This window comes from Aulonocara sp. 'chitande type north' Nkhata Bay, linkage group LG20 (genome assembly GCF_057382095.1).
Source record: "Aulonocara sp. 'chitande type north' Nkhata Bay isolate Kocher_YH1m ecotype deep benthic linkage group LG20, A_spYH_male_GT1.1, whole genome shotgun sequence".
NCBI classification, from domain to species: domain Eukaryota; kingdom Metazoa; phylum Chordata; class Actinopteri; order Cichliformes; family Cichlidae; genus Aulonocara; species Aulonocara sp. 'chitande type north' Nkhata Bay.
This window is the reverse complement of record NC_141363.1, coordinates 23,820,438-23,838,307: the sequence shown is the minus strand read 5'-3', so window position 1 is coordinate 23,838,307 and position 17,870 is coordinate 23,820,438. Positions and strand designations below refer to the sequence as shown.

The 17,870-nt window shown below is 42.5% G+C and overlaps 2 protein-coding genes across 3 annotated transcripts; both read right to left on the bottom strand.

Moving 5' to 3' along the window:
* Nucleotides 1-1,156: 1,156 nt before the first annotated feature.
* Nucleotides 1,157-16,154, bottom strand: tfcp2 (transcription factor CP2). Of its 2 annotated transcripts, none has more exons than XM_086276799.1 (16): nt 15,785-16,154; nt 15,281-15,477; nt 14,187-14,338; nt 13,966-14,042; nt 13,176-13,281; nt 12,815-12,921; nt 12,387-12,539; nt 12,139-12,249; nt 11,540-11,628; nt 11,338-11,386; nt 10,775-10,868; nt 10,404-10,494; nt 10,170-10,282; nt 9,278-9,420; nt 1,462-1,513; nt 1,157-1,318 (listed from the first exon to the last, which is right to left on the bottom strand). In XM_086276799.1, exons 2-16 carry the CDS (start codon nt 15,400-15,402, stop codon nt 1,281-1,283), a joined length of 1,497 nt encoding a protein of 498 aa, XP_086132925.1. In that variant the 5' UTR covers nt 15,403-15,477; nt 15,785-16,154; the 3' UTR covers nt 1,157-1,280. The 2 variants fall into 2 exon arrangements, with proteins under 2 accessions (XP_086132925.1, XP_086132926.1); XM_086276800.1 differs by having other exon boundaries at nt 10,176-10,282; nt 15,785-16,153.
* On the bottom strand, nt 3,790-9,241 carry LOC147305653 (uncharacterized). Its single transcript, XM_086276798.1, has one exon. It carries the CDS (start codon nt 7,161-7,163, stop codon nt 4,452-4,454), a length of 2,712 nt encoding a protein of 903 aa, XP_086132924.1. The 5' UTR covers nt 7,164-9,241; the 3' UTR covers nt 3,790-4,451.
* Nucleotides 16,155-17,870: the final 1,716 nt, after the last annotated feature.

Here is a 17,870-nt window from a genome sequence, read left to right as displayed (position 1 = left end):
AAATATCATGTCTCCTTTTTTAGGAAAGCTTCAAAACATTTAGTTTAACACTATTTCATATTTTTAAAGAAAGACAGCAAATAGCAGCCAGTACATGGTTACGTTTTAATAATGCCAATGAGATGAGGGGCAAATACGGCTATCGAGCCATCAATTCCATTTACAAAATACTCAACATAAACCATATTATTCACATTAAGCTCTGTCCTGCCGCAAAACTTATTTATTAGCATTTGTAACACCCAAAAAAAGGAAGCAGAGTAGATGTAAGTACGTAAAAAATACTTTTTTTAAATGTCAAAAAAAACATGATTCATTATTTTTAAATTATTTTAAAACAATGATCTATTTCAAAATTATGATGGAAATGACCAAAAAACAAACAATAAAACGCCGGTGTGCTAAACAAGCTCATAGATACAGGAAGCAGATGGAGACAATTTGCTGGTGTTACCACGGAGATCACTAACACAGACAGTGCTTATCATCTTTTAAGACGATTAAGTAACAATCACATGTGCCAGTAAGCATTCTAAACAAACTGTGACAATCTAACAGTGTTTAGTAGCCTTTTTTTCCACAGAAGTAACAGGCAGACATTGTTAGCTTTCAAAGGAACCTCGGATATTTGGAAGGGCAGCTGGATTCTAACGGTTTCCCTTAATTGTCCAGTTGTTAATTTTAATACCTGTTGTACTATGATTCAACTGAGTGGTTGTGTTTCTTGCAGACTGGCTTGGATTCGATAAGGCAACCGCGCATGAAGAGGAGGACTCATGCTGAATTGCAGGCTGAAAGTCAAGTACTGTCATCTTAACAGTCATCATTTCTTTTGTTTTTTTTAAAGAGAGAACAAACGGCTGAACTCGAAGCAAAGAGTCTTGGCACGCCAGATGGTCAGGTAACAAACAACAGCAGATGTAGTGCCATTAACCTCCTTCTTGAGATGTAACCAACAGAGGGAAATGCAACCATTTAAGTGAGCAAACGGCAGGGTAAGACTTCACTGTGGAATCAGAGTCACTCCCTCAAAAGTCAGACGATAAGGTAAAGTTAAAAGAGGGGCAACTGCTTCAGTCGCATCCTCCTCCTAGCTGCCTCACAAGGTTTTTGTTTTGGGGTTGTTGTTTGTTTGTTTGTTTTTTTTGGGGGGGGGGGGGGGGGGGGGGTGCATCTCCATAAAGGAACAGCAAAAAGTACAAAGCTCTAGAGCTCTAGAGGGGCTGACTGAACCAGGACTAAACAAGAGAGGAGGACTCGACAACTCTCCTGCCTGGGATTCACTTTAAGATTATATGGTAGCCGTCACTTGTGTCATCTGAAAAAGAAAGGAATAGGAATCAAAATAAAAATAAAAAATATCAGGGAAACATACTAAGATAAACTTGCAGCAAGACTATAACGCTAAATACCGTTACACTACCACTACCACACTATCATTTTTTGCTGCCATAGTCATACCTTTCATTGTGTCCAAAACAAAACAAACTTCATCTTGGAAATTCTGAATCATCTGTTGAGAGGAGAGGAAATGATTATGCAGGTGGGAAAACAACAATATCGTTTGCAGGTTTATGCTTGTGTAAGCTCTTGAGACCGTAAGTTGACCATATTTCTGTCTTTCTTTGAAAATCTTTTAAGACATACAAAAAGCTACAACTGACAAGTCGTTAGCCAACTGTTTCAATTGGCTGTTTTTACATATGTACTGCCTGGCTCCCTCAACAAAAGGGGGGAAAAAGTCATAGTCTAAAAATGAATTGGGCAACTTTTAGCTTTTATAACGACACATATTTACTGTGGTATCATTTCGATCGGGTTAAGTAATGCAACATTTAGTTTTGTCCTGAGTTGGATTCATTTTTTTAACTTGTATGGATGATGAGAGAGTCGGACCGCTGTGTGAAGTCTTCCCCAGCATATCCCAAAGATTCTCACTCGGGTTAAGATGTGGATGAGTGTGAAAATGATGTGTCACGCTGCCTGAACCACTCTTTCACAATTTGAGCCTCATGAATACTGGCATTGTCATCTCAGAATATGCTGTACTATCAGAGAGATGAAAAAACAAAATCTGCTGATGAAAACAAATTTAGTCATTCAATAGATTCAGGTAGTCAGCTGACTCTGGACCTAAATCCCAAATCCACAAGCTTGTAATGTAGGCACTAGTCTTGATCGGTGCATCACTTCATCCACATGTCTTCCTACCAGGTTCATTGGCATTGAGTACTACACCATCTGAGAAACTATGACATAACAGTCTTTTCTAATTCTGTTTTACTAGTATTAAGCACAGGCGTATAGACGAGTTTGTCCTTAAAAGAGGCTCGTGCACCTCTCAAATGGCCGCATGGTATCAGCTGCAGCTGAGATCATCATCTCAAAAACAAGAGCAAGCCTCACTCCAGATCATGTCCACTGCAATCATGAATTCATGAACCGAATCATCTGTAAACTTGGGAAACTGTTTTTTTGGACTGGAAAACAAACTTTTTAATTTAATTCGAAGCTTTATTTGAACATATAGACTGAAGCCAATTTTAGTTTAGTTTAGTGGAGATAAGAGTTATAATCATTGGCTAATTGGCTAATTAAAGAAATTGGCAGATTAGTCAACTACCAAAATAATCTTTAGTTGCAGCCCTACTAATTAGCATTACTACTGAGTAGTTATTTTAAGGCTACACAGCTGTTCAGTTATAACTCCTTGAGTTCTCTTTGCATTGTGGGAAAATGCTTTTACTTTCACTATTAAAACATAGCTGTCTATTCCACTGCTGTTTTTCCCCCCATTGATCTTCAAACATTCAGGATTTATTCCAACCACACTTCTTTCTCCAAGATGGTGGTTCACCACTATCCTTCCAGTTTTTAACAAAGCGTTGCACAGGTTTTAACCCACTTTTAGTAGTTTAAGCAGTATCCTTGGTTGTTTTCTTTGTTTGCCAATAACGTGATCCAACATTTCCTAACAAATTTCCATAATAACAGGATGTCTTCTAACATGGGGTAAATAACCCCATGTTGAAACTCACAAATGACTGTCGTTTGAGCCAGGCAGCATTAAAAAAAACAAAACAAAAAACTGTATAAAAGTATGAGAACAAAAACTTTAAAGTTAACAAGTCGTGTTATTATCTTCTGGTTCTTTTCTACTTTTTTAAAAACATTTGCCTGTCCTGTTGATATCGATCCACTAGAGCTGGGCGATATGAGATTTTTTCATATCACGATATGTTTTTTTCATTTCAGGCGATAACGATATCTATCACGATATAAGCCAAATAACTATATTTGTAAGATTTAAATGTGCCGTTGCTCACAAGTAAAATGTGAAATAATCAGCAGCTTGTTTTTATTTAAATATTTATTTCCCATAATAAGTTCAACAGGGTAGATGTACTTAAGGAACATGAGACTTTTTCAGATAAATAAAGGCAAATATTGCAAACTACACAAAAGGCAGCCGCTAAAGCGTTTAAGTTTCAAAATAGAACAAACAAAAACAGACTAAATTGTCAATTCCACTTAGAAACAAAATATTAATTCTAAAAATAAATCTTAGTTTGTTTTACAGAAGAACAGACAAAACTAACTTTTGTCAATATCAAATAAACTGAGAACTAAAAGGAAATTCTCAATCTCTCCTTGTAGTATAGCTGAGCTTTTCAAACAGTTTTAACAGTTACTTTAGTCTGACAACAGCCGAATGACGAATTTGTCATGAATCGCTGTGCGGCAGGCAGGAGTGGGACCCAAAATGCAGGACTCACAGACTCGGGGAGGTGAACTCAAAACACAGCTTTATTTGCTGGTAGAACAAACATACAAACTAGACTAAACTGGGAAACCATAAACTAAGAACTCACAGGGAGACACAGGGAGATCCACACACAGCATGAGGGATGACGTGACACTGACTCAGGGAAACACAGGGTTTAAATACACTGGGAAGTAACGAGGGGAATGAGACACAGAAGGAGGGCACAGATGGGAGAAATCAGGACTGACGAGACAAGCAAAGCAGGACGCATTCACATGAGACACGGACCATCAAAGTAAAACAGGAAGTATCACACAGAGACGCGAACTTGACACAGTGGAGACAGCAACTAAGAAATACAGAGACATAAACCATAAGGCAGAGGTCTAAGAACCAAAATACACAGGGAAATACTCAGCTGGGAACACAAGAGACTAGACTAGAGAGAGTAACAAAAAACCAACCATGAGAACATAATGCACAATGCAGAGTGACAGAAAACAAGAAACTCAAACATGCAAAGACACAATTACACAGAACAAAGGGGACACAGAGAGACATGAAGGGCAAGGGATCAAAACTAGAAGCCATAGAATAAATCACACACAAGTACAATAATACAAAAATCACAAAGAACTAAAAACGCTGGGTCAGGAGACCCAGGACCGTGACAGTACCCCCCCCCTCAAGGGCTGGCTCCAGACAGCCTAAACACAGAAAAACAAAACCAAACAGAAAACAACCCAGGGCGGGCGGCGGGGGCCCAGGACGGAGGGCTCGGAACAGAAAACAAAAGAAGAGCACAGCAAACACCGGAGCCCAAGAAAACAACCCAAACACAGAGCAGTTCAGGGGGCCGACCATGCGGAAGGCAACGGCGGAGACATGGAACCAGTTCAGGAGGCCGGCCGTGCGCAAGGCAACGGCGGCGACGTGGAAACAGTTCAGGAGGCCGGCCGTGCGCAAGGCAATGGCGGCGGCGAAGGAGACAACGGAGCAGTTCAGGAGGCCGACCGCGCGGAAGGCAGCGGCGGCGGCGAAGGAGACGACGGAGCAGTTCAGGAGGCCGACCGCGCGGAAGGCAGCGGCGGCGGCGAAGGAGACGACGGAGCAGTTCAGGGGGCCGACCGCGCGGAAGGCAGCGGCGGCGACGGAGACGACGGAGCAGTTCAGGGGGCCGACCGCGCGGAAGGCAGCGGCGGCCCTCCAGTCTCAGGCGTGCTGGCCATGGCCTGGTGGGCACAGGACCAGACGAGGCAGGACCAGACGAGGCAGGACCAGACGGTGGCGATGCGGGGGCCGGACCAGGCGAAGCACAGGCTGAGGCCGGACCAGACGAGGACGAAGACTCGGAGGCCGGACCAGACGAGGACGAAGACTCGGAGGCCGGACCAGACGAGGACGAAGACTCGGAGGCCGGACCAGACGAGGACGAAGACTCGGAGGCCGGACCAGACGAGGTTGCAGACTCGGAGGCCGGACCAGACGAGGTTGCAGAGGCTGAGGCTGGACCAGGCGGAGCTGCAGAGGCTGAGACCGGACCAGGCGGAACTGCAGAGGCTGAGACCGGACCAGGCGTAGCAGAAGCTGAGACCGGACCAGGCGTAGCAGAAGCACAGGCAGAGGCTGGCCCAGGCGTAGCAGAAGCACAGGCAGAGGCTGGCCCAGGCGTAGCAGAAGCACAGGCAGATGCGGCTGGCCCAGGCGTAGCAGAAGCACAGGCAGATGCAGCCGGACCAGGCGACGACGAGGCGGTCGCAGGTGGCGGCTGGACAGGCTCCTCGGGCCCTCCAGCTGATGCGGCGTGAGGCTGAACGGGCCCCTCGGACCCTCCAGCGGAGACAGGAGGCTGAACGGGCCCCTCGGACCCTCCAGCGGAGACAGGAGGCTGAACGGGCCCCTCGGACCCTCCAGCGGAGACAGGAGGCTGAACGGGCCCCTCGGACCCTCCAGCTGACGAGGCGTGAGGCTGGACGGGCCCCTCGGACCCTCCAGCGGAGACAGGAGGCTGAACGGGCCCCTCGGACCCTCCAGCGGAGACGGGCGGCTGAACGGGCCCCTCGGACCCTCCAGCGGAGACGGGCGGCTGAACGGAGGGCGTCTGCACTGGCACAGGGGACTGAACTGATGTCTGTTGTAACGGAGGTGGTGAGAGCGGAGTAGGCAGGGGAGTTGATGACTTCACAGGAGAATGAACCAGAGGTGAGTGCACAGGAGACTGAGCTAGAGGTGGTAGTGATAGTTGAGGGGAAAGTGGAGCTGGTGATTGAGTGGATGACTGTGCTAAGGGATGCTGCACTGGGGACACTGGAGACTGCACTGGGGACACTGGAGACTGCACTGGGGACACTGGAGACTGCACTGGGGAAAGCAGGGCTGCAGGAGGCTGCACTGGGGACACTGGAGACTGCACTGGGGATTGCAGTGATGGTTGTAGTGGAGGTGTGACGGGTGGAGGAGTGGCTGAAGTGGCTGCGGGTCGGGCAGCTAGTGGCTCAGCTACAGAGTGTATTAACGGCAGGGCTATGGGTTGAATGTCTGACTGAGTAGCAGCCTGAATGGCTGGGTGTAGTGATGGTGGAGGCGGCGACTGGGCTTTAGGCCGGGCGGCTAACTGAGCTGAGGGCTGGGGAACACACAGTTCATTTTTAACCGAACCCTCAGGACCCTTCATTTCAGTTTGTAGCTCACAACCATCTGAGTCTAAAACAGTCTTTGGATCCTTGGAGTTATTGAGCACAGAGACACCAATCTTCCTAGTTTCATGGATAGGCTCGAAAGGAACAGGAGTGACACAGTTTGAATGGCTCAATGGGCCAGAATAATTGTCCTTAAAATAAGCAGTTCTTTCATTTCCGGTGCCGCTTACACAACAAGCCGGCCCGGAATTAACAGTTTTTATTTCTGCAGGAGCCAAAAGAGTAGCTCCACCACTCACCCTAGCCGACTGTACAGGAAGAAATCCAGGCCCTCGCTGGGGCTGTGAATGCTGGCGGGGTGTCTGCCGCTTCCCTGTTGAAGAGGGAGAAGGGCTGGCTGAAGGTGATGTGGGAAAACTCGGCTGCAGTTGCTCCTGCTGCGGTGTGGAAATGTTGGGTGCACTGGGGGGAACAATGATAATCCCCAGCATTTTATAAAATGCCTGTGCTGGCGTGAGCTGGTTGCTCGCAGGCTCATAGTATTCCTCGCGGTGCCGCCTCGGGTGCTTTCCTCGGGTCCGGGTCGCAGGCGTCAACAGTGGAGAGGAAACAGAAAAGTGAGTAGACGGGTTAGTGGCAAACGAAGACGACCGGCTACACGGAGGACCCCCAAGAACCAACCGGGTCCCATCAAAAGCCAAGCGGCGCCTCCTCATTGAGTCCGCTGGATCCTTTTTGTGGTGACGTCGTACTGTCATGAATCGCTGTGCGGCAGGCAGGAGTGGGACCCAAAATGCAGGACTCACAGACTCGGGGAGGTGAACTCAAAACACAGCTTTATTTGCTGGTAGAACAAACATACAAACTAGACTAAACTGGGAAACCATAAACTAAGAACTCACAGGGAGACACAGGGAGATCCACACACAGCATGAGGGATGACGTGACACTGACTCAGGGAAACACAGGGTTTAAATACACTGGGAAGTAACGAGGGGAATGAGACACAGAAGGAGGGCACAGATGGGAGAAATCAGGACTGACGAGACAAGCAAAGCAGGACGCATTCACATGAGACACGGACCATCAAAGTAAAACAGGAAGTATCACACAGAGACGCGAACTTGACACAGTGGAGACAGCAACTAAGAAATACAGAGACATAAACCATAAGGCAGAGGTCTAAGAACCAAAATACACAGGGAAATACTCAGCTGGGAACACAAGAGACTAGACTAGAGAGAGTAACAAAAAACCAACCATGAGAACATAATGCACAATGCAGAGTGACAGAAAACAAGAAACTCAAACATGCAAAGACACAATTACACAGAACAAAGGGGACACAGAGAGACATGAAGGGCAAGGGATCAAAACTAGAAGCCATAGAATAAATCACACACAAGTACAATAATACAAAAATCACAAAGAACTAAAAACGCTGGGTCAGGAGACCCAGGACCGTGACAGAATTAGCGCTTCCAGTCAGAGACTGAGGCTACGTCCACACGTACACGGGTGTTTTTGAAAACGGAGATTTTCCGTTTTCGTTTTAAAAAATAATCCCGTACACACATAAAGGCAGAAATGAAGGAAAACGCTGCTATGAACACGCCAAAGCAGCAGGTGGCGCTAGATTCCTAACCGTGCAGAAATGTTGGCCAATCAGAAGTCTAGAAGCCTCGGTGGGAAAAAGTAAACAAAGCTGGGGCATAGAAGCAGAACCGAGTTGTATGTGTGGAGGGACAGTAACTGTGTGTATATGTAAGCATTTAAACACTGCAGAGTAGAATTAACAGTAACAGTATTGTAGAAATTCATTTCACCGAAACAATAACGTGGCGCACAGTGTGACGCATGCACCAGTTTATTGTATTTCCAGACTTGCTTTCGGCACAATTTACAGTGCACGCTACTCTGTTTTTTGTCAGACTTGAAATAGCCGAAATACCTTCACACTACGGAACTTCTATGGCTCTTCCGTTCGACAATCTCTCCGGCATTGGAACCGTCATCTGTTTTCTCTTCGGTCACGCTCGGTAGATTTTTCTAGTCGGCACACTCATTTCCTCCATTACGCGCTGGCTCCATTACCCAGGGCAGCTGTGGCTACAACCGTAGCTTGCCTCCACCAGTGTATGAATGTGAGAGTGAATGAATAGTGGCATTGTAAAGCGCTTTGGGTGCCTTGAAAAGCGCTATATAAATCCAATCCATTATTATTATTATTATTATTATTACCCACTGCCTGCTTCCCAAACAAACACACGTGCGGCTTGGCACTTGTGCTGTATGTAACAAGTCACGCGACGTGACGCTGCGGCTGTGATTGGTTCGGCTCTGCGCTACTTAGTTTGGATTGGCTGACCTTTTTTTTTTATTTTTATTTTATTTTAAGAGGACAAGAGCGGCGAGGTCTATCGCGATAGCTTAATTTCTCTATCGAGTAAAAGTTATATCGCGATACATATCGTTATCGTTCTATCGCCCAGCTCTACGATCCACTAATTAAGGCAGACTAAATGTGATTTGTTGCTCTCCTAATGGTGTGTGCATATATATTTTCATGCAGGAAAACTCCTGCATCCTCCTGTTCCTCTCTCCTGTGAATATAGGTACATTTACATAGCTCCACTATTCTGTCTGTGCAACTGCACTATTAGCAATTAACATCAGAGTTAGCTACATGGATCCAGTGCAACATTTAATTTTACCAAATCAATCCAACCAACCCACCCCAGGCGCAAGATCTACCAGTTTTCCTGGGGAAACCCTGTGCTTGAATTCATATATAATAACAGCAAGTCTCTACTGATTCAAAAAGTGCAAATCTTCAACTCACAGTAAGATCATAAGAGGGGGATTGCCTTACCTCATCACTAACCAGCACATGGATGCCAGTAGGGCCTTGTTTAAAGATCTGATTGATCTGCCTAGGTGAGATGCTGAACAGATGAGCAATTTTCTCTGTCAGTTCTGTAACCGTGAGTTCCTCCAGGTAAATGGCGTGATATACTGCAGAGAGAGAAACAGAAAGGTTAACACAAGCTAAACAACAAAGGACGCTCACTAGATATTAGGCATACTCAATTATAGCGAAACTAAATCATAATTGTTGCTTAGCCTTCAGAAGAATAATAGTGCGGGGCTATTTCCTGGCTGGGCACCTGTGAATGGTTTAGATCCTTAATATTAGGCTACAGTCACTACAGTAGACTAGAATAACACTGGACAGACATGACCAAAAGTTTTGTCACCACGTGCAATCAACTTGTTATCAGCCTGCTTATGGAAATGGTCATTTTGAACAGACAGACCAGGTTTGAGATCACTGTGTTAGCATTCTGTCTGCATTTAAAATTTAGACAACAATTTTTTGCACATCCTTGCCAATCTTTAGAGACTCTCCAGTTAGTATGAGTCCGACAAAGATGGTTTGGAAGAAGGCCTCCTCCCACCTGGCAACATTTCCATTTGCCTTGAATTAAAGTGGTCAACAGTTGGTTGTGACAACTACTTGCAACAGTCCCAGACATAAAAATTTTTTTTAATGCAATCACTTGCCAACCACCAGTTTTTCCTGTTTACAAGGAGGTTGCAATCCTAGCTTTACTCTAGTGTGACTGAGGCCCCTCAAAATAAAAATTAAAAAAAGAGAATAAGAAAAACTTTATTAACCCCAAAGGGAAATTCATTAGATTAAAAAAAACGTTTGGACGTCAACAAAGATAATGATTAAATTAACATAAATTAAATGAACATACACTGACCAAAGAAAGCGCTGGCAGCAGCATCTCCATTTTCATGTTTCGGATGCTGTTCCCGTGCCTGCTGAGATTCCTGGCAAACATAGATGGTGAGTCTTGGACGTACCACCCTGAATTCAAAGAGAGAAACAACTAAAATGCAGATGCCTAAAAACATTCATACTCTTTTTTTTTTTATAAATTAGGTAAATTATATATCCTAAGAAGGTAGGAAAATTTAATATAACCCACCGTCCTTTAAGTGCATTGAAGAGTCTTATACCATCAGCTGGCCCACAGATCTGAATAACATCCTCCCTGGTCAGCTTCAACAGGTCTACCCCTGGTACACAAAAGCAGATCCTATTCTCAGTCTCTACAAACACACGGTTGCTTTTACATAATTCGTTTTTAAATCAACGAATTATGATTCAAATTTGTCTTGTCATCTTTTACCTGATTTTAATTCTCATGTCTCCTTCAGTAAAGCACTCTGAATAACCTCTGGATATAACAAGGTGCTACTTAAATAAATGAGTACATTTCCAGAAAATATCTTTCTAGTTTCACATTAAAGTGCAGCCTTTTATCTTATGATATGGCCAAAGAGGTAACCATATTACCTGAGAAGTTAGTGAAGAGTCGACAGAAAGGGGAGAAGCGGTTTCTATGAAGCCACTGTTGTGCATCCTGTGGTGTTGCTGTTGGTAACAAATTCTGAAAAAGAAAAAAGAATTCATCAAAATACTCTGACATAAGCAACCGTGTCAGAGACCGTGTCACCATGGTTACCCCATCAAGTCAATTTGTAAAACATAAAAAATATTAAAATTGTAAACACACATCAATGAAGATTATCAAGAGCTGCTGGATTTTACCTTAAAAGGCAGGATTTTAGAGACAGGTAAAACTCATTTCAAAAACTATTTAGATATAAGCACGATGAGCTACATCATATCTGAATCTGACATATATATGACTCAAATCAGATATATATCAAATGCATTCTAGTTACACACTGAGTCATATTTTATACTTGCTAATGAATCTCATCCCAGGCAGAAGTTTAACACCCAGATGTCAGCTTTGCATTTGAGCTTATTAAAATGCAGTTGCTTGGTGTGGCGGGAGGTAAGCAGCCGGTAAAATAAATCCAAATAAATCCACAAACTAAAAATGAACTTACATCTGCCACCTGAACAACAGGCTCAGGCTGGTGGTTTGGTGACCCGTTTCTACAAAGGATGAAAAATTTATCAGTTAGAAAGAAGCAATAACAACAAACTCCACATTAAGAAAAACGTAGACCTCATGTGTTGCCCTTACTAAACAAATAAGGCCACTACATGGATTTCATAGTGATTTTTAAAGTAATCCAGGCAGCATACCCTTCAGCCACTGGAAAGCTGTTGTGGGTGCTATTGAAGCCAGGAGATGGGGAGTTGTTGACATATGTGACCTCAGGCCAGGGAGAGCACTATAAAAGACCCAACATTTGTGTTACTGTAGCGTCTACATACATCACCAGTATTTTTGCTGCCAGTAGATTTGATCTTAGGTTTCAATTAAACTGAATTTGAGCCAAACTCCTTAAGTGCTTAGGAAAATGGATTTAAAAGATGGATGATTCCACATCCTTTGTGTCTCGCTGTGTCTGCGTCTCTTCCGCAAGTGTCAAATCACCTGTTATTTCCTAGTAAATACTTTTTAAAATCTGAGGTTAAAATGACAAGCTCATTAGTCACTTCAAGAAAAAAAACAAACTAAGAGTTATTTCTTTTGATAACCGATTTATCACAAAAACATTCTCTGGTTATGCTTAGAAAAAATGTTTTGTTACTTTTTTTAAAATAAGTACATAATATAGTTTGACAGTAGGCTAACATCAGCAGTCTAGTTAATTAGATTAAGTTAAAATTCATTTTGATTTCCTTTAAACTACTTTTATCCAAGCAGTGATTACTGCTTTGAGCTCTTATATGCTTACCTCTGTCAGGATTGTGGTTTCATAGGAAGGCTGGTACTTTTCCTTTTCCTGTGGCGCCCTCTTCTCCATCTTCTCCCTGTCTGTCTTCTGCTTTCTGTCTGCACCTTTAGGCTAGAACACGTCAAGTGGAGGAAATAAAGATGGTGAATATGGACAGTACTACCACAGGGACCAAATACAACATTTGCACTGGGGTGCATTATAGATTTTATTTCAGATTTTCTCTTTTTCCATGTCATTCCTCTGACCTTGAAGACTTTGACCTGACAGGAGGCAGAGTGAAGATGTTCTGTGTACTCTCCATTCTCGTTCTCCTTAAACGTGTCAATCTGGATGCGGAAAGGCACGCCCTTTTCTCCGCCATGCTTCCGCATGGTGAATTCTGTGCTAATGCAGTGAACCTAAAAAGGAAAGGAATATGAAAACAAAATCTACACAAGACTGATGACCTAACTGTAATATCAACAAATCATGCCAAAAGTGTAACATTAGTAAGTGCAGACTGACATTCAGTTTACTTGTGCAATAAATGAGTAAACCAAATGTAAATAGGCTCATCTCCGTCACGCCAAAGCACTCTAAACTGCCTCATATCACTATTGTTCATTTTAATTTAATAATACAGAGAATAAGAATTAATGACACAATCATTACTATGTGTTGCCCATCAAGCTACCTGGATAAAAACTGAGGTTCGTTTTGATGGGTCCCAAAGGAACTCCACCGTGTTAAGCTGAGTGGGGTTAGCCCTGGGGTCAATTATCCCCACTGACATCGGGATATCTGCAATGGATCAAAGCAAAACAAGCAGTTATCAAAGATGCTTTTGATATACACCATCTTCTCGTTATTGCAACCATGAGTATGAATTTCCGGTTTTGGTTAACAGTTGGTATCCTGAATTTACTTTCTGCAAAAACTATTTCATTGTTAGCACACATACAGGGCTACACAGCAACCACCTTGCAAAGCACAAATTCAGTATAATAAATACCTGATCTTTCTGTTAGCTTTTTAAAAATATTTTTAATGCTCACCCAGGTCGAGAATGCGATCCCCTGGCCTGTTCCAGCGCCAGCCTTCCAGCTGCTGGTGCTCTGTGTATTGAAGTCGTCGGTCATGAAACACCACACGAATTATGCTCTGAAATTCAGAGAAAGTAATTTTTACTGAAGGATTAAAGAGAACATACACTATCGTTACCCTGGTACCCCAGCACAAGGGCTTAGTTCAGCCTTGCAATAAAGCGATGTGATTAGCTTGCCTAACTACTACACAATATAAGATTCTAAGCAATTTACAAAAGGCTGGTGTGAAGGAGATTCATCCAGATGTGGTCTTTGTCCCAAAACCTTTCCCTAGTGGCCATTTCATTCCCCATAAACACTTCAGCAATAAACAATAAAACAGATCTTAGCTGTTAGACTGTTTTTAATCTCTAGGTATAGTTTTAATGCTAAGAAAATGTCTTTGAGACTTTTGAGACTACAGACAACTGGCTGAGAAGTTGGCTGAGACACACACAATCTGTATTTTACACCACTGAAGAGATGCTTCTGACACACTGAAGAAACCTTCAAAGTAAAAGTTGATTAAAATTCATATTACACTGAATATAAGAAATGTAATCACACAAAAATGAATCATCCATTAATTTCATCTAACCCTGGAGTTACTTATTCCATTCTACTCGCAGCCCCCTGGGATTTTGTGAAGCATGGCTGGATGCAAGATGAGCCATTGGCTGGAGCTTTTCCAATAATATTTATACAGGTTTACACTAGCAGCTGCTGGATTATGCAAATATATTTTTAAAGATTTTCTTACCTTCACCATTTTGCCAGTGATTTCTGGAAGTTCCCCAATTTTCCGATTGTCAAGCATTCTAATTTCATAGGATTGCCCTGCAATGACAAGTCCACATAAAAAATAAATATATATGTAGGCAGCTGAATTTTCTCTCAGCAGCTTTTGACTTTGAACTCTTAGATATCATTAAATTTGCACAAAGTTGAAAAGTACACAGCAGCTGGGATCCTGATGCTGACCTTGGTTGAGGTAGGTGAGTGTTTCATCATGCAGTTTAACGGCTGGCGAGGTAGGTGCACACAGAACATACTGAAAGGGTAGGATCTTGTTGTCACTGTCCGGTGGGAGGTTGGACTCCTCCTGTTTGAAAATGGGAAGGGCAAGTACATCGCTGCAGAGACAAAAGAAAAACAAACTCGGTAAGCCGCCAAATTCTTATCACTTCATTATGCAATACAGAACATCTTTTATTCAAACAGGGCTTCTTTCAAAGATTTTACAGAAAACCAGTCTAAACACTTATACTTACTGATTCGATACGACCTTCAGCCTCATGATACAAAAGGTCTCCCTGTCATTACTAGACAACACTTAAAACTGGCTGGAGAATTATGGTGTTCTCTAGCTTCACAGCTCAGTAACTACAATGGAGGCAACACTACCAAATACCAAGGTATCCAGTCTACATGTCACTGTTCCTCTCCACACAAGAATTTCTGAAACAAGCCACCACTTTCAACAGTTTTAATGAGCCAGAAAAGCATACAAAAACAGATGGGGGTTGGTGCAAAGTACTTCAATCAGCAAAAAATATTTTCTTTAAACTTTTAGATGAGCTACAGCAAATGAAAAAGCACAGAAGTGTCTGCAGATAATTACACTAATGAATTCAGGATATGCTACAGAGTGATAAGATAGATCAAATGCCCCAGGGAACTATTTTCTTCAAAGACTATTAGACTCCAGCTAATATTCTCCAAGTAATGTTTTGGCTTTTCACTTTATCTGCACATGGCATTTAATTCGCACGTCTGCCAGCATGAAGAGATTTTGCCACTCAAACTGCCCACGTAGCAGTCAGAAAATGGGAAACACTGCACATAATGGATGCACCTAATCACTCATCTTTAAATTACGCAAAATGTCCAAATGAATTTGACATGAGCAGCTGTCTGAAGACAAACTACAAGATAGCTTACATCTTTAAAAAAATAAAGAAACCAAAACACTGTTCAACACTGTTTAATCTAATAAATTACCATATGGCCCATTATAAATGTAGCACTGGCTGCATTCAGTAAAAGGCCTTACCCGTCCAAAACTCATACTGTACCTCATACTGTACGCCCCCGCACCGAGTTCCTGGCCAATGCCGGACAGACTGGCATCAAAGTCCTGGACCAGTCCGGACTCAATCACTTCATCCGTGAGAGGCAGTTTCAGAGCCCACGCCATGGTGACGGTGTGGAGATTTTAACGGAGTGCAGTTCCGGTTGAAACTCGAGGCAAACGTTATCAGTTTCTCACAGCCTTTCAAGATTTAGAAGAGAAAGTAAAAAAAAGCGTGAGTGTGGCTCTGATGTTTAAAAAACAGTGGATATTTCTGTGTTTATTAGCAGGACATTCCCCCAAACATGTTAAAAACACGAACCAGTCAGGTGTCATTAAGGAAAGCAGCGTTCCCGTGGTTAAAGATAACGGTAGTCGTTAACACACGTTTTATGTAACTGTGTATTGCTTACACACACAAACTTGTGTCACGCTAAAATACACTTTATGTCTTTACCTTTTTTTTTTATTCACATAGTAAGTAAGTCATTGGAACTGCAAAGCTTACCTTTAGGTGGGAAGTGTGACTATTTGGTAATAACTGCAAGTTTTACGCCATCATGTCACGCTCCTTCGCCCAAGCGCTAAAATAAACATGTCGAGCTAACACCTTAGCTGCGTAGCCTGCCAGTTCGTTCAGCTAGCAGGATGCTAGAAATCATTAAAACGTCCCGGGATGCTAGCCCTTCTCTAGCTTATTCTGTGGTTCGGTTTATTTGTGGTTAGCATATCTATACGTAAAAAGTGGTCAAAATCCCACGAGATGTTTAAATATATGTATTATAATGTCTTGCTTTTGTTTGTTTATCTAGCTTCCTCGGGAAAGGAGCTGCCGTAATTTCCGTTCCGTCTCCTTCTTTGTATCGTCTCAGAGTGCTAGCAAACACCGTTGTGACTCATTACCGCCACCCTCCGCTGAGGTCATGGCTGAAATAACCAATGACTGTTGCTTATAACGTGTCAGTGACGACAAATAATGCTTTTCTTCTTTTACTTTTTTCGGCAGCTCCCTTTACTGGGGCATTTTCCTTAAAATAAACCATATACAACAACCAGAATAAAACATAATGTCATTTACCACACAAGACCATTCCACTCAGCTGGATTCCTAAATGACAAATATCCACAGGGCATTTCATCCATCTTTATGGTCTAAAGATTTTCCTTTCACCAAGAATCTGTTTAATTACCATAGCACTGTCATAAAAGACCTGATTTAATCCAATGGCTTGTGTAGTTTTCTTTAATTTAAAGCATACAACACACATTATCAATTGAAAAGATGCTGGCAAATTGTTATCCAACAAACCATAAATTAGAGATTTATAATTCAGGTGGAATCTTACACCAAAGTCCCACATTGTTATCCTGAACTCTGAAACAGTCCAATAAAATATGCTGTTGTGATTCCTCTTCACTGCAAATATGGCACTATAGCACGCTTTTTAGCTGTCACATAACAACTCCAAGGCAAAGTAGCTGTCACCAGAAGTTTTCTGAGAGAGATCAACCACCTCCTCCACTCATCTCTCATCTCCTTGGATATCCTTTTGTTTTTAATTTTTTTGAGCTCTGCAGGATACCCATCACAAGTTTTTGTTTCTTTTTTTTTCTCCATATTTAAAATCACTCACCAAATTAAAAATCATTTTACTTGACCAACCACACCAATAAATTCTGTCACAAAATCCCCAAGGATCCTTTTCTACTATGCGGCTCATTTCTTTTTCCATAAAGAAAGGTCTCCAACCAAGCAAGCTTTAAAACAAAAATCATTAATTAATAATTAATTAAACTAATCAACAAAATTATTTTTAAAAGCGGGAATAAAGGTGGTCACATTCAGTTTGTCAACCTGTCCAACACAGCAAGAATATGTTTATTGAGGCTGTGAACAAAACCTTCACAGAGAATTAAGCTTCTATTGTAACATGTAATCTAAACTTCCTAAATTTTGCCCTTTGTTCATAGCATCCATGTTATACCCAAAAAACTAAAATGAATACATAAACTGATAGACTGTAACATCTACTGTAACTATCCATTTTCTGTTGTTCAGTCTGTGTCACAGGGATCCAAAGAAAACCTTTTTAAAAAATTGTATATCTCTGTTGAAAAGCACATTTCATCGTTCACATTCAGCTACCTAGAAAGAATATGCACTGCTGAAAAAAATAAGGGAACGCGTCATTTTCACAGTATAACACAAATTCAGTTACATTTCAGCCATATAAGTCTGTCCAGAGAGTAAAAACCACTGTGAATCAATTTCACCAAAAGAAAGTCACAACAGGTCCTCTGGAAAAACAACAACAAACCAACTCCCCAGAAAATAAATGGTTTAACAGGTGATCTGACCAGTGTCCTCACTGATTTTGGTCTAATTTTGCTTTTTGTCAGTGTCCTGTAGGTATTGTCTTGTTTCTGCAGCCTATTCAAGTTACACAGGTAGTCCAGCTCCTTTAGGATGACACAGCCATCTGTACCACCATAGGAAAGTTTGTTGTTTCCCATCATAGTCTGAAGAGTGTGGAGGACATAGCTGGAAATGGGCCACTTCACAAGGACAGCTCAGGGCTGAATAAGCACATCAA

Coding starts and splice junctions, on each gene's coding strand:
- LOC147305653 (XM_086276798.1), bottom strand. CDS start 7,163: ATGACAGTACGACGTCACCACAAAAAGGATCCAGCGGACTCAATGAGG.
- tfcp2 (XM_086276799.1), bottom strand. CDS start 15,402: ATGGCGTGGGCTCTGAAACTGCCTCTCACGGATGAAGTGATTGAGTCC. Junction 12,922..13,175: donor GGATCGCATTCTCGACCTGG/GTGAGCATTAAA, acceptor GATCCATTGCAG/ATATCCCGATGTCAGTGGGG. Junction 11,387..11,539: donor AGCTTTCCAGTGGCTGAAGG/GTATGCTGCCTG, acceptor CATCCTTTGTAG/AAACGGGTCACCAAACCACC.